Source organism: Apiospora hydei (assembly GCF_038363865.1).
Source record: "Apiospora hydei strain CBS 114990 chromosome Unknown utg000008l_segment0_segment0, whole genome shotgun sequence".
Classification (NCBI taxonomy): domain Eukaryota; kingdom Fungi; phylum Ascomycota; class Sordariomycetes; order Amphisphaeriales; family Apiosporaceae; genus Apiospora; species Apiospora hydei.
In genome coordinates this window covers 2,248,686-2,264,169 of record NW_027117367.1, presented here as the reverse complement: position 1 = coordinate 2,264,169, position 15,484 = coordinate 2,248,686, and the positions used below count along the sequence as shown (strand labels likewise).

The 15,484-nt window shown below is 53.4% G+C and overlaps 3 protein-coding genes across 3 annotated transcripts; 2 read left to right on the top strand and 1 right to left on the bottom strand.

Annotated features, from left to right (window-relative positions):
* Positions 1 to 902: 902 nt before the first annotated feature.
* Positions 903 to 2,668, top strand: PG997_011275 (uncharacterized protein; the record flags this gene model as incomplete). Its single annotated transcript, XM_066815590.1, has 3 exons — positions 903 to 1,361; positions 1,438 to 1,580; positions 1,642 to 2,668. 3 exons carry the CDS (start codon positions 903 to 905, stop codon positions 2,666 to 2,668), a joined length of 1,629 nt encoding a protein of 542 aa, XP_066664880.1.
* Positions 2,669 to 9,184: 6,516 nt separating this feature from the next.
* Positions 9,185 to 11,556, top strand: PG997_011274 (uncharacterized protein; the record flags this gene model as incomplete). The annotated part of the gene is made up of 2 exons (XM_066815589.1): positions 9,185 to 9,612; positions 9,672 to 11,556. The coding sequence occupies 2 exons, from the start codon at positions 9,185 to 9,187 to the stop codon at positions 11,554 to 11,556; spliced, it is 2,313 nt and encodes a 770-aa protein (XP_066664879.1).
* Positions 11,557 to 13,395: 1,839 nt separating this feature from the next.
* PG997_011273 (uncharacterized protein) lies at positions 13,396 to 14,826 on the bottom strand (the record flags this gene model as incomplete). Its single annotated transcript, XM_066815588.1, is given in 3 exon segments — positions 13,396 to 14,253; positions 14,270 to 14,515; positions 14,590 to 14,826. The coding sequence occupies 3 exon segments, from the start codon at positions 14,824 to 14,826 to the stop codon at positions 13,396 to 13,398; spliced, it is 1,341 nt and encodes a 446-aa protein (XP_066664878.1).
* Between the last annotated feature and the right edge of the window lie 658 nt (positions 14,827 to 15,484).

The window sequence follows — 15,484 nt, the reverse complement described above, 5'->3', positions numbered from 1 at the left end:
GCAATGCGGGCGTAGACCGGGAATAACCCAAAGAGCCAGAGTGAGTCCAGTCGGCTGGCCTTGCTCTACATGCTTCGCTCCCAACAAGAGTTTGTTTGGTGCTCTTGTAACCACCGCGTACGATGTTATGTCATGTTATGTTATGTTGCCTTGCGGTGAACACGATGAACACAATAGGAATGGGTATCGATGCGAAAAGTATTCGGTGTGTCGTGTACACGAACTTGTCGGCGGCAGTCGGCAAATACCACGTACTGGTCGGCAAGGTTGCCACCGAGACTTTTGTGGTAGGATGGCAGGGTGGTAGGATCTATCATATTGGAGATAGCCATGCGCGAGTCGCTTTCTATTCCTTAGCAAGGCAGGCCTTGGCAGGAGTCACGTCGAAGCCCACCGATACTCGGCCGGCAGACCGGGTATGGAGTCCTTTTTGCCTCTAGTGGCGGGTGGAGAATCGGTGTTCAACCGAGCAAAGGGACAGTTAAAGATCTTATGATGGCCAGTCCATGTTTTCGATGCTCCAGATGCGCAAGTTTCGTGTTACTCACCGCCAAAGGTTCCTCATGCTGCATACTTATCCAGCCGTCGCCGAAGCTTCGTTGAGCTCCTGAGATTCTTATGTTCTTCTTCCTTTCCTCCTTCCTCTCTCACATGGATCTTCGGAGGTGGGCCGCTTTCCAGTATTCGAATCCACTCCCAACCTTGGCAAGAGGTTGAACGTATTGGCGGTAGTTGCTGCCCAAGACGACGACCTGGCTGTCGGCAGAGTATAAGCTCGGAGTGAAAGCGTTTGCTCTTTTTAATCTTCATATAATTGTTTTGGGTGGAGGCCCTTTTGTTGATATATTCCAATTCCTCAATCAAGAAAAGAAAATTCCCCCAAAGAGCCCTGGCCTTCAACAATGTTTGCGGCGAAGGATGAGCGTGGCCAGTCGGAAGGCCCGCGCCGGACGAGTGCCGAATTACATGCTAGTGATCGCTCCGTAACTTCTTCACACGATGGCAGCGAATCCGTACACGAGGAGGAGGAGGGCGAGCACAACCTGGATCGATTTTCAACACACCATTCCATGGGGCCGGACGTGCCTATCGAGGCTCGGGACTCGACTGTACAGATACCGGGCGAAGTGTACGATCGACTACCTAACCACCGGAAATTGATGATTGTGGCCTTGCTCTCGTTCTGTTCGTTCCTGGCACCCGCCTCGAGCACGTCGGTGTTGGCTGCCACGCCCGAAGTAGCTGCCGAGTTCCAAACCACCGGATCCATCATCAACTTATCCAATGCCTTATACATGCTGTTCATGGGTATCTCGCCCCTATTCTGGGGGCCGATAAGCCAAGTGTACGGACGTAGACCGGTAAGCCCAACCTGAGAGAAAGAAACAACCCCTATTCATGGAAGGCACTTTGACTTACACGACTAAACGACTCTAGGTAACACTTGTCACTGCAGTTGCCTTTCTCGGATGCAATATTGGCTCAGCGCTTGCTCCAAACCTGGCGGCCTTCTTCGTCTTCCGTATCCTTACGGCATTTGAAGGGACATCGTTCATTCTTGTTGGTTCCTCGGTGATAGGGTGAGTCGACACCGTTCCCCAGCCTAACAAAGGCCCCGAAAACTCACGTACCTCTTCTTAGTGATATATATCGGCCAACCGAAAGAGGCACGGCGCTAGGTTGGTTCCTGTCAGGCACGCTCATCGGCCCTGCGCTCGGTCCTTTCATCGGAGGCATCATCGTAACCTTCACCTCCTGGCGCGTGATATTCTGGCTGCAGACTGGACTTGCCGCCGTCGCTGCTGCGGGATCATTCTTCCTCCTGCCTGAGACGATCTACCACAAGCGGATCGACGATCTCGTCGGCCACAGCGGCCTGGAGAAAGCCAAAGTACTCGGTGGCATGGTCAACCCGTGGCGCGTCATCCGGCTCTACGAATACCCAAACTTGTTCCTCACCGGGCTGGCGAGCTCATGTCTGCTGTGGAACATGTACTCCCTGCTTTCGCCCATCCGCTACGTCCTGAACCCGCGCTTCAACCTCACAACGCCCATGCAGGGTGGCCTCTTCTACCTGGCCCCCGGAGCGGGCTACGTGCTGGGTACCTTCGGCGGCGGCCGGTACGCCGACTACATCGTGAAGAAGTACATCAACAAGCGCGGGATGCGCATCCCTGAGGACCGGCTGTACTCGTCGCTGCCCTTCATGGGCATCGTGATCCCGGCCTGCATCCTCGTGTACGGCTGGTGCGTCGAGTACGACCGGGGCGGCATCCCCGTGGTCGTCGTCGCGCTCTTCATCCAGGGCCTCGCGCAGCTCTTCTGCTTCCCCTCGCTCAACACGTACTGCCTCGACGTGATGCCGACGCAGTCGGGCGAGGTCGTCGCGAGCAACTACGTCATCCGCTACCTCTTCGCCTGCGTCGGCACCGCCGTCGTGCTGCCGGGCATCCAAGCCATCGGCGTCGGCTGGTTCTCGACCATCAGTGTGGCCTTCCTGCTCTGCGGCGTGCTCTGCACCATGGCCACGATCCGCTACGGCCGGCAGTGGCGGCAGCGGATCGACGCCAAGAAGAAGGCCAGGCGGTATGCGGAAAAGCGCCGCGGACTACCCGCAACATCCTCATCATCACCAGACCATGATGATAGTCAGGGGGAGGACAAGTAGCAGCCGCCGCCGCAGAAACCGAAAGCCGACGGCCTGTTCCTGGCAGTACGCCACCGGAGCCGACTCCGCGCCAGGATGACGGCTCACAATCTAATACCCAACAGAAAGCAGCCGAGGCTGCGACTACAACCGCCACGGCGGCGCCTACTATGGCGCAACCATGCAGCGAGGACCCAGAAAAGGGTGTCGTGAGGACTGCTTGATGACCCCCTGTAAGCGTTTGTCGATTCCTTCTCTGTGGGTTGGCTAGCTGGGCGCCATCTTTAGGGAGTCACCCAGTTCTTAATCTATTTTCGTCCTCCTTCGGAGTTTGTACTGAGCCGGGGCGCTCTCCGAATCAACGATCAGAGTAGGATGAAACTATGTCTTCTTTAAAGTTTACTTACAACTTGTATTTGGTACGTCGATGATGGGAGTCACCAGTCAGCCCTACCTTGAACTGGAAGACGGCCCGGACGAAAGAAAGTGGCGTATAACCACATACATGAACCATATCTGCTTTCTCAAAATAGAACAGTAGTCAACAGTGTGCCGACAGTTATGTATATACAATTAATAGGTTCGATGACCAATGAAGACCCTGCCGAACTAGCGAAGCTGAAGTAGGGTAACCCAAGTAATCCCAGCGTTGATTTCTCGGTAAACGGCAAACGGCAAACGCGGGGTGAGTATCTGTAACCCATGCTTGCATGATGATCCCGACTATCAGTCCGTCCGCTAATAAGGTATGTTTGTACTGTACTACTCACGGTATGTAAAGCACTCAAGAGCATGCATGTCCGTATTATGTATGTTTGGTGTTCGGTAGCTTCCAGCAGCGCCTGAACGCCACATTAAGAAACAGCCATATCAATTGCATTACAGCTAGATGGGGGCCAAGGAGTAAGCAAGGGGCGGTGGTATGCAGTTTGCTGAGCCCAGCAAATGCATCTTCAAACTGCCGGTTTCCTCATCCCAAAAGATGTTGGCAAACTTTCGGCTGCAAGTCATGGTGCAGAGATCTCTCACATCATCAAATTAGGGCTGACGCTGAAGTCCAGCTCCAGCAAGAAATTCGTGAGGCATCTGCTAACGTACCTGCTAACGTACCTCATTACTCATCGCAGCCAGAGATGGGCAGTCAGTCCCTCAGCCGAGGCACGACAAAGGCCACTGATTCAAGAGCATGTATAGCACACCTCCCGTTCATTGGTGGCATTTCTCGAGAAGTATGAAACAAGCAATATCTTGTCGGCCCGGGATTGCTGTCAGGAACTGAGAGAAGACGACCGAATGTCACGACGATAAGTTGAGTGATGGAACGAGGGGCTGTCTGTTCCAGATCCCAGGGGGCTTACTTTCCCACAAAAAAAGATGTAACGTCGCCAAGGGATGGAATGGCTGCAATTTGGAGCATCTCATCTCAAGCAATTGATTGAATCAGGGTCTGTTTCTTCGTGTTGAAAGCCCCTCCCAAGAGACCGCGTAAGCTGTTAAGCCTCTCTGTTCCATTTCTGATGCCACAGTCCCCCCGATCGGTGTGTTGTTCGGATGGAAGTGAAAACCAAGATTCTTGGGTCACCCGATGCCGAGGTTCTGTGTGTAACTCACTTTAGCCTTCAATACGGTCGACGACGATTGACCCGAAGAAGCCAAAACAAGTTAAAGAATGCATGCTTCAATGAATTAACAAACCTGTATAGAGCCTGCATTGCAGGTGCATACACCAGGCGGGCGGGCAGGCATCGTGATTTCAAAATAAACACACTTGCAGGAGCAGAGCAGTCCCGGCGATACAAGTCGGAATTGTCATACAGGCAAGTCTGCTGATCTGAATCTTCGGGCGTCCGTGGCCTGAGTCTCCGTCATTTGCTGCATCGCTCGGCTGACAAAGATGGAGAGGCCCGAGCCTGTCAACCTACTTTGAGCGATGCGGCTCTTATTAAGACTAAGCCGCCGTCTTGATTGGGAAAGAGACACAGCATGTGCATGTAATACATAACCTACCTACAGCTACAACTACAACTAACTACATGTAAGCCTGAGGCGAGAAGAGCAGGGCTGGCATGCAACTGCACTCAGCAATGAACGCTGTCCTTCGGAGCGCGGCCGATCGGGGCCTAGAAGTTCTGGAAAGCGCTCTTCCCAGGGTCTTTTGAAACATCACATTCTCTTGACGCCCCACGGGTCGCTGGTTGCCCGCTACGTGCATTGTCACACCAATCGACAAGCCGGGCGGGATCCCCGTGTGGTTCAATCGAAACTCCGAGGGCGCGGGAAGAAACCAGAAAATTCCAGGCACAAGAGTGTTATTCTGTTCTATCTATAGGTACGGAGAGTGAAAAGACACTAGCTCGCGGGGTGATTGTTTGGGGCCTGTCAGTCACCACCACACCAGAGCAAGAACTGTCCAGGGGTGCGTTGGCGGAAGGGGTTCCACGTGACAATGGGCACTATAGACACTGAGCTTATTACATAATGAGGTTCTGTACCGAGTAGGCGTAGAGGGTAGAGATGGTCGCTGCCCAGAATGATCTACTCACCCTTATCTCCGGATGTTGATCCGACAAAACACGAAATCCTATATATCTTGGCAAGGCGCGGCAAGGCTGGGTGAGTTGGTATCAAAAGAGCATTATCCAAGTTAATGCTCAATGGGTATCGCATTACCTGAGTGGTCTGATTCTTCCCATCATGAGATGGCGCTCCTTAAGATATAATATCATGTTATTAGTGAATAGCGCAGCTATACGTCCATGAGTAGTAGGTACAACTGTTCCTGACAAGGACCGGGTCATAGACAACGCAGGAACAGGAGATGTTCCGTTTAGAGCAGCCGACGATGGTGTGGTGCCCCGTGACTTCCCTTTGATATAAAGTGTTTGCAACACATTGGAGAGTAAGGGTGTTTGCCAAGAGTAAGTAGGAAACCCCGTACTTGAGTCGAGTATAGCACACTTATTGGCAAAGCGCTATAGGCGAGATAACGCGACGAGAACCCCTGGTTATTTCAGAGTACTGGGTAGGTATGACGTGAATCGTTATCTTAGCAGTTCGTGTGGTATTTCGTCCCATGCTACAGAGAACGGTACCCGAGCTGGAGGTAAGAGGGTCCTCTAATAGACACACCGAAAGATGCATCCAGTTCAATAAAAGTACCAATCCTCCGCCGATCGCTGCAACCTTGACGCTTACCAGGAGACCGGACGACCGCCTGACTACCTGATGTTCGCTAGGAGCTGGCAATAATTAAAGGCAATAACAAAACCGTTGGGCAGGCCAGCGCAGGAACCAGGGCTTACTAGCTGTGGGCATGGTGTAACGCGGCACATGCTTAAAAGATGGTCGTTGGTGGTGATATCCTCTACCAGGTAGGAATGTGGAAGCGGGCTGGCTCCGGCCTTTGGTCAAGTCAGGTTGTTACATGCGGGTGTTTCCAGAAACCGAGGCTGGCTGGGCCTACCTGCCTGCTGGCGTCAGCGGGGGCCAGAGAATGGATTGATGTTGAGTCGGAAAATGGGGATGCACGGTGCACAGAGGTTCTGGCCTACGTAAGTCGGTAACGGTGCGTTGCATTACAGATTCGGATCGCTGCGGGCGTGGTTCAGAAGTGAAACAATTTCCGAATTGTTTCTGCGTCTCATTCGGGCGGGCCTCTCCGGGCTCTGGCCGTAATTTCAGCTCGAGATTGCGCTTGAAGTGTAGGTGCGTTAGAAGGCTCATGGGCAATGCCCCCCAAGATCACACAGTCCGTCCGTTTTGACTACTGCGAAAAGGACCTCACAGTCAGTGCTGTGTGGGCGCGGGTGCGGGCGCAGACTCCAGAGGGACTTTTCATCAGTCATCTTCCATGTTCCCCATCCTGGAGGGGATTATCAAATCACAGTTCCCAAAACCAACCACATGGCACTGAACTGGCAGAGATGGGAAGGAACATTTGTGGGCAACTACTAGATTATGTAGTCATGCAGTTCCACAATACGGAATGGCCTTCATATGAAAGTCTGGACTTTGGGGCTGCCTGGGATCCATCTCAAGTGCAAACGATGACGACACTCGCTCGCTGTAATATGTTTTTGGGAAAGCTTGTGCCTCCCGCCGGGCCTTGGGCTTCGTTACAGAAAAGGACAGGCACATACTTTCGGCATGGAGGAGTGCCATCCAAAAGGAGACAATACCGTACATACAGATGCAAAGTGACGGCAAATAGCAAGAAGTGTAATGGTAAAGCATGCCGCCGCCGTAGTGCTTATTGGGGAAAGCCAATTGTCCGGCGTGCGTGCATCTACGAGTACGCCAAATGCTCTGTCCCGATTTAGCAGCAGGCAAGCAGGTTGGGAAGAGGGCGATGATGCGATTGCTGCAACAGTGGCAGTTTGCCGGTGGTGAAAGAAAGTGCTTGAGTGCCCAAGACGGAAAAAACTGGTGATTTTGGAGATCCATCCCGCCCACTTTTTGCTACGCGTCCCTCATGAGGATGCTGTTTCAAATCCAAGCAAGTGGTCGAATTCTGCGGTTCCTAGTGTTTTCGCTTGGCTGCATGGCCCGGGATGGCCTGAGAGGACTTGACAGCGCCCCCTGCCCCATCCTAGGCATTTTGGGCAGGCCGCCAGTGTGCCAGTGTGCGCCAGGAAGTACCAGAGCGCCGATCTGCTCTAATCGGTACCCGTCCCGTTCTGTGCGACACAGGCAACTGACTCCTCCAGGCCGATTCGGGGTCGCTGATTGGCCTCTGTTTAATCTCCTTGCTGCGGCCAGTAGCCAATGTCGATGTGGGGGCTGACTAGAAATGGCAGTCTGTGAGCCCCACCACCACGCAAATCCGCTCGTCTTGGCAGACTCGTGCAGTGTGCGACGGCGTTTGGAGGCTCAACAGTCTTGCGCCGACTGGCGAGGGTTGCACTTGACTACTACCCGTCCCATGGGCAGTGTGGCCTAGCGTAGTAGCGCCTCCAGGTTTTAGGAGACAACCACTACCACCACCACCACCACCACCACCACTGCTGCAGTACCGCCTAACAGCTGCTGCTCCTGCTGCTGTTGCTGTTGGCGCCGCCGCCAGTACTCTTGCTTACCATATCCCCGGGCATCTAGACTTGGCCCATTGAGGGAGAGGCGATCAATTGACCCGAGAGGCAACGTAGATAGCATTTGCTCGCAGGGTCCCGGCTGGTAGGGACGGCAAGTACGGTAAAGTAGTTTCTACAGTACATACGATGCGATGTGATGGGATGCTATGCGGACGCGGGCGGCAAGTATGTACTTACTGCAGGCAAAAAGTAGAAATTCTTCCAAGACAGAAGATCCTGGGGGAGACCGACAAGGTTCAGTGGGAATCCATAAGTTGCAACGCATTGATGGCCGACAGGGGGCGCGAATGCTAGATTCGGGAGTCAAGCCAGGTTTTAGATAGGGGGCCAGCTAGTATCAACTTTCCATTGCGCGTCATATGTACCAGGCAAGACTCCCCCGAGTGTTTGGCCATCTTTTTTTTTCTTTCGCGAGATCTGAGCACGGGTCCAGTTGTGCGAGAGTGTAAGAAGCAATAGTTTCGGCCGCCTGTCTCTGATGCTGGAGAAGCAACCACTTTGTTTTTCCCCCAATCCATCGCTTAAGCTACCGCCAACTTGCCTCTTCGGTCTCTTGTCGACTATTCAGTTTCGTTTGACAATTCCGAGTCGGCCCAAGACTTCCTGCCCAGCCCATTGTAGTTTGTCGCGGCCCTCCGCCTAGTGGCTTTGGTGTTTTATCGTCTGTTCCCACGTCCGATCATCAACCCTCTTTTTTCTCCTCTGCCTACCTACCCTCTTTGTACCATTCTTCTTTGCACCACTCCGGGAAAGACGGGCCCTTCTTATTGCCATCCTTTCTTATCTTTTGTCTTCCCCTCTCCCAACCTTGTCATCGACTTGTTGTGTGTGTGTGGACAATTACTGTTGTGCGATACTGCCTCGTCCACGATCTCGATAACGGCACCACTCGGGAACCCGCCCCTCGACTTCTTTAGCTGTCCGCGATTGGATCGGCCTAAAAATCAAGAAAGCACCACCGAGCTACCTAGCCGACCCCATATTGGTTCCCGCTCTATGACAGAATCGAGGTAACACAACCAAGGAACCTTCAGCCCTCTTCTGGGTTAAATCGGCAACGGCATCGATACATCGCCAAACTCGGCACGCCATTCTTTTACCTGCCTTAAACCCGCAGCGGTCAAGAACGAGCCAAGCCTCTGGTTCTCGTTGACGGATTGGTCTAGTCGCATCCATCAGAAATCTGTTGGACTAGTCGCAGACTTGATAAGTGGCTGGAGTTCACTCGCTGCGCGCTCTTTCAATCCCCCGGCTGTGTGTTGTTTGCTCGCTTATAGCAGACTTGGGCCAACTCGCCGTCGCAGCATCAGTTCCCACCAACTACTGCCCTCTAATGCATGTTGCTGCAATTCAACACCTATAAGATCTTGTCGATGCTCTTCCGTTAATATCACCTCATTTACATCGCCAAACCAACCGTTACCGGACGATCGTCTCATTATCCACTATGGATAAAGTGTCGTCGTTCCTGCGCAAATCGAGCTCATTCGGCAGCATGATCTCCGCCAAAAACGAAATATATCTGCCGGTCACCACAAAACCGCAAAGCAAAAAGTTCCGTCTAAGGCAAATCCTGGGCCATTGCTTATACCGGAGAGTGGTGATATGGACCCTCGTGCTCATCCTATTACTGTCGCTTACCCTCTTTAACCCACGTTTAACAACGAAAACGCGCCAGGATGTAATGGATCTGGTACAACTTGGCAAGGGCCAATTGAGAGAGGCGCAAGCAGGCAAGGGAGAGGAAATTGTTCTCCAGACACAGGATGGAGCTGTGCCCGAAGAGAAGAAGGAGAATGTCGAGGAACAGAAGGAGGAAGAGGAGGAGCCAGAAGACGATGGTCAGAATGGCCCCCACTGGATGAGATACAAGCAGTAAGTCAAGCACACCTCCAGACACAAATGTCATAGCAGCTTCTAACTTTTGAAAACAGCATGGATGGGTATTACAAGGGCCTCAGGGCTATTGTGCCTTTTGCCGAGTACACACCCGAGTACCCAGCACCTACCGGCAGCAAACCCACCATTCCGGTCTCCGCACCACACCACACCAAACTCCCTACGCCGACCCCCTACAACCCGCATCCGGACTATGACTCCAGCGAGTACAAGAGTGAATACCACAAGGTTCAACCGTGCTATCTTGACGCCGCCCGGAAGACACCGGTACCTGATGTCTACGCTTACTCGGGGGTGCCCCAGGGTCAGGCAAAGCCAGCCATGGGTTCTTATGATTTGCTCGGCATGCGGGAAGATGTCTGCTTCGATCGATTCGGGCGTTATGGTGCTTATGGCTTGGGCTACACTACCAAGGAGGGTGGCACTGGAGAGGCACTGGACACGGATCACGAAGGCAACGAAGCCGTTTGGGAGAAGCATGGCAAGATCAACTGGGAAAACATGGACTGGGCAGCAGCACAAGAACGATGCTTCGTCGCCAACGAGAACCGCTTCTACACCGGCAACAGCACCCAGGATGCAGAGTACGCCAAGCTTCGACCGAAACGCATCGACCGTACTGCCATTGTGATCCGAACTTACGTGGGCTTCAAATGGACGGCTCACGCACTCCTCAACTTCCGCGCCATGATTTCCGAACTCAATCTGCAATCAGGTGGTGAGTACGACGTGCACTTTCTGCTTCACGTCCGGGACAACAACATGCCTATCTGGGCAGACCCTCAGACCGCTCAGGACATTTTGGACGAAAACGTCCCGCGGGAATTCCATGGTATCTGCACCCTCTGGTCTGAGGCTCAGATGAACCTCTACTATCCCGGAGATTTCGGCGACGCTTTTGACAACCCTAGCAACGGTGATATCCACGGAGTCTATCGTAGCGCCCACATGCCGCTTCAACACTTCGCCCAAATGCACCCTGAGTATGCCCATTTCTGGAACTGGGAAATGGATATGCGCTGGACTGGATCTTACTACGAGCTTTTCGATAGACTGGGCAAGTGGGGTGCCAAACAAAGCCGACAGGGCATGTGGGAGCGTGCCAGCAAGTACTACATCCCTGCGCTGCACGGCGACTGGAACAACTTTACCAAGACTGTCGAGCGTGAGACCCAGGCTTCCGGCCGCCGCTCGATCATGGGACCGGTTATTTTCGCCGGGAAGAACAACCTTCAGCAAGGCGAGGGCGGCTTCATGCCCAAGTCTTGCGCCACCGGCTCCGACATGACCCAGTGTGGCGTGGGCGAAGACGCTGATCTCATTACCCTGAACCCCTTGTTCGATACCAATGAATCTGGTTGGGTCTTTGCTAGCGATGTCACCGGGTACGACAAGCAATACCCGATCCCTCCTCGTCGATGCGCCATTGTGACGGCATCTCGACTCTCACGACGCCTATTGTCCGCCATGCACGAGGAAACGTGGCGTATGCATCACGGCATGTTCAGTGAGATGTTCCCGCCCTCCATGGCATTCCACCACGGCCTGAAGGCCGTGTACGCCCCGCATCCCGTCTACGTTGACCGCGCCTGGCCCGCCGAGGAGATCGAGAAGCACTTCAACGGTGGACGTGATCACACTTCGGGTGGCCACGGAAGCCCCTTCGACCTGCAAAACGAGCACAACCACAAGGGTACTTCATGGTACTACAACAGCGAGTTCGCTGGTCTGTTATGGCGCCGCTGGCTGGGTTACGCCCAGATGGATGGCCGTGGCAAGAACGGCGGCCGATCCGGCGAAGGCGACCTTCGCGGAGGTCGGGAGGAGGAGGCTGACCCGAACAGCTCGGGACGGCTATGCCTCCGCAGCATGCTTGTCCACCCCATCAAATGGGAGAATCCGAGTGAGCGGGACAATTAGTCGATGGCCGCGGCACTCCTTTCTCTTTTTCCGTCAAATTTCGAATATTTGTGGCATGATCGGGCGTAGACGTGGCATTGGTTGGCACGCAATCTCCTTGTGTTTCCTAATGTCAGAGGAATGCATAAGGGGGCGCCAACAGCACGAGCGCGGTTTTCTTTTTCTTTGATATGTCGGGTATATCCGCATCAGAAGCACATTTCCAGTACAGGGATACGTACTGGCGGCGTTGAAGGCGAGGTCCGCATTGGGTTTGAATCTTGGTGCTTTTTCTTTGTTTAGGGGAGTTGGAGAACGGAGTCGGCAGGTGGTCCTTCTTGGAACCCTTGGAGACTGCCTGACTTATATTTCATGGGAAGCCGGGTGCAGTCAGTCGGTCCTATCCAAAAAAGTGAGACGGAGGAATAGAATTAATGAACGGCGGGCGGACGGACGGGGAATACGCTGTCCATTCACATCAGCAGTATCAGTGGATGGATGAAACGGATCGGGAAATGACTTAAGAAGAGCGAAAGCATCAGGACGGAAAATCTATTGCTTCTTTTTTTCCTCTTTGGTTCTCCTGTTCCTTTTATATATATATTTTTGTTAGAAGATCGATCTCATTAGGTCGCTGTACACTTTTTTACCCCTTAGGCCCGTGTACCAATTCAAAACCAATGATGAGCTGTAAGAGAGTTCATTAGAAACATATCGAGCATTTTCGCGTTCGCTTCTTTTGTGATGGGAAAGATGATGTGATGTATATGTATGCGTAGGGGAGTGCTTGTTTCTTTTGCTGCGAAACCTGGATCTCTTCAACGTGAAGCATCGTTTTTAGGATGGACGTAAGAGAAGCCACGGTCAGTTGGGATCTGGTTGACTGAGGCCGATGCGTTCCCCCGGAAGGTTGATGGATGTCGCACAGAGAAGTTGTAGAAGAGAGAATAATAAAGGGGAGAGTTCAACGTGTCGTGAGATGTGTTACGCGAAGAAGAAAGTCCTCAGATCTACCCTGGCGATGCTCTTATATAGATAGATCCGCAGCGTTGCATCCAAGATAGAGAGAGAAAGAGTAGTTCCACAAGGGATCTGATCTCGTACCCCCTTGGAAGTTTTAAGGAGGTTCCGCGAAGGGGTCTCTCCCGCCCTTGGCAGACCGGGGTCCGGCCCGGCCAATCATGTCGGGGGACATGTGCTCCATTGGGGATGCCAAGTTGACCTTTTCTCTGCCGATATAGCCGTGGTGGGAGAATGCGGGAAGAAGAACTTCAGCTGCTCGTGGGGGGTATGGCTACATTATGTAGTTGGTCCGGTACTGGCCCCCCTCTGCTTGTGCTTGTTTCTTGCCCGGGGGCTTGATCTTTTTGAGTACACGGGTATAGAGGGTACCTGCCAGGTACAGAAGTGATATGCATCCAGACATGTTTTCGAGGCAGTTCGTCGGCAATGGAAATCAAGGGCATCAGTCGTTAGGGAGGGTGGAGTAGAGTAGAAAAGAAGAGTAGTGAGACTACCGAGTTATGGACAAGCAATTTGTTGGAAGAAGGTCAAGGTTTTGAAGTAGTGTCAATCTATAAACTTTGATACGGAGTAGGCACTCGCACCTTTTGAAATGGCAGAGTCGATTTGAGCAAGATATGTTGACACACAATTCCACTTGTATGGGTACATGAATTCAAACAAGTGATTGGAAGATGAAGAGCAAAGTCTGTGTCGAGAACGACAGTCTTGGGTGTTTATCTATCTCTCTATCCCCATCGAATCGGTCGAAGATGCATGTAACATCTCCTAGGATTGATGAGAATGAAAAGCCCTGCTCATCTGATCCTTAGTCTCCTTTGGTTTCAAATCTCTTAACTACCTCAACAGCGGCGCTCTCTCCGAACGCGGAGTCGCTCTTCTCCGCTCCATCTCTTCCGCGGCCCTGTACGCCCAATGGCAGAACATGCCCGCCAGGAAGCCCACGGCGTCGTTCTTGAACGCCAAGATGCCCGCCGTCGTCATCAGCATGACGACCCACCGCTCAGACCTTTCTTCCTCTGAGAGTTCACGGTGTCTCCGCAGGGGGTTCCGGCTCTCCTGGACGCTCGTCTCCCACAGGTCCGACGCGCCGTGGTTGAGGCTCTGGCCGACCTTGGCGAGCTCCAGACCCGCCGCCACCACCATGATGCCCAACAAGCTGTGGGGGAACGCGCCAAGTAGGTCGAAGAGCGTCTCGCCGAACACGAGCCCGAGCACCACCTTGAGCAGGCCCAGCATGATGATGCTGGCACCGCTGCGGGCACCGAAGCGGTATTGGGCCGCGAGACCACCTGCACCATGACAGACGGGCATGGCACCGAACCAGCAGCCGAACAGGTTCATGAGCGCGACGCTGGTACCGAGAGCCGTGACGCTAGGTGTCGGCAGGTCGGGCAGCAGGTCGGCGGCCAGGGCGCTCGCCGCGATGACCGAGTTCAGTGTCGTGAGGGGCAGCTGCGCGATACCCATGCCAATCGCGTCCTCGGTCCAGTTGGGCAGAACGAAGTAGGGCTTCCAGATGCCGAACCAGGGTAGGTGATGGTGGTGAGGCCCGTGAGGGTGGAGGTGGTGATGTTCGAAACCCAGATGGTCGGTGAGGATAATGACAAAGGCTATAATGACGCCCGCGAAGAAGACCAGCAGGGCGTAGGGGGAAGCGCGGCAGCCGCAGCGTCGCGATGAGCAAGATGAAAGCTGCAATGGCCCAGACTCGGTTATCCAGGGGCTGTGGAATGAACCAAGGTAGCGGCCGCAATAGAGAGGTGCCGGCAGAGATGATCAGGGAGAGGCCGGCGCCAAACTGGATTCCCTTGATGACTGGCACCGGGATGACGCGGGTAAACCACTGCAAGAGGCCGGTCAAGCTGAGCACTAACACGATAACAGAAGTGATACTGCCGGCTGCCATGGTTTCACGCATAGACGTGTGCGAGGCTATGGCTGCTGCAGCTATGGCCTGAGAAGAATGAGTCAGCTACTTTATGCTCCCAGCAACGCAGGGCCGCGCGAGTTAGACGACCAAGAACCTACCTTCATGGGCTGCACAGGCAGAGGGATGCCGAAGACGACGCCTGTGATCAAGTTGAACATTCCCGAGAAGACCAAAGTGGTGGACAGAGAGATAGAGCCGTTGACGGCCAGGGTGATCATGAGCGGCAACAAGGTCCCGAGGTCGCCCAAGGCCCCCGACATCTCGGCGAGCGGGGATCGGCGCAGTGTCGAGGCATTATTGCGGTTAAACCGCCGGATGCTGGAGAGGAACGCCATGTTGATTTGGAGGGGTGAAGGTAGGTACTATTCGCAGAGCAGACAGAGAAACAAAACAGCCTTACCAGCAGGCCATCAGATTGTAGAGTTGTTGAAGTGGAAAGGGAGAGAAGTGGTTGGGAATCGGGTATTTGGATTGGTCACCTGAATTGGCGGAGCAGATGACCGACTCAACCCCACATCGGCACTACTTGCAGCACCTCTTTTTGCTGGGAATATATCCCAGGCCAGCGGCCAGCTCCTACCACCCTACGGTTTAATTATGGAAGCCCAAGTTTCGTGTAAATTGGGTACTTGTATCATCAAACGCCTGTGCAGTTACAGCAAATATCCAGCACGCCTAGTGGGTGAGACCTGAAGCGGAAAGGATTTGCTTGTGGCAGGTCGGCGACACAGCATGTCTTCCTGAACGTGGCCGTCAAGTTTGTACATACACAATAAGTATTCAGAGTACAATCAACATTGAAGCTGCCATCCTTGCTGCCATGACATATCAGCGATCCTAGGATCGATTCGATGCATCAACCCTCCAGAAGGTTGTTGGCGAGACGAAATTTCGTATCGATTGAACCGGGCAAACACAAGCTATCGCCTTCGTCTTCTTTATCGGCAACAACCTCTGCAATGACTGTCCAATAAAGATCGTACATAAGTAGTG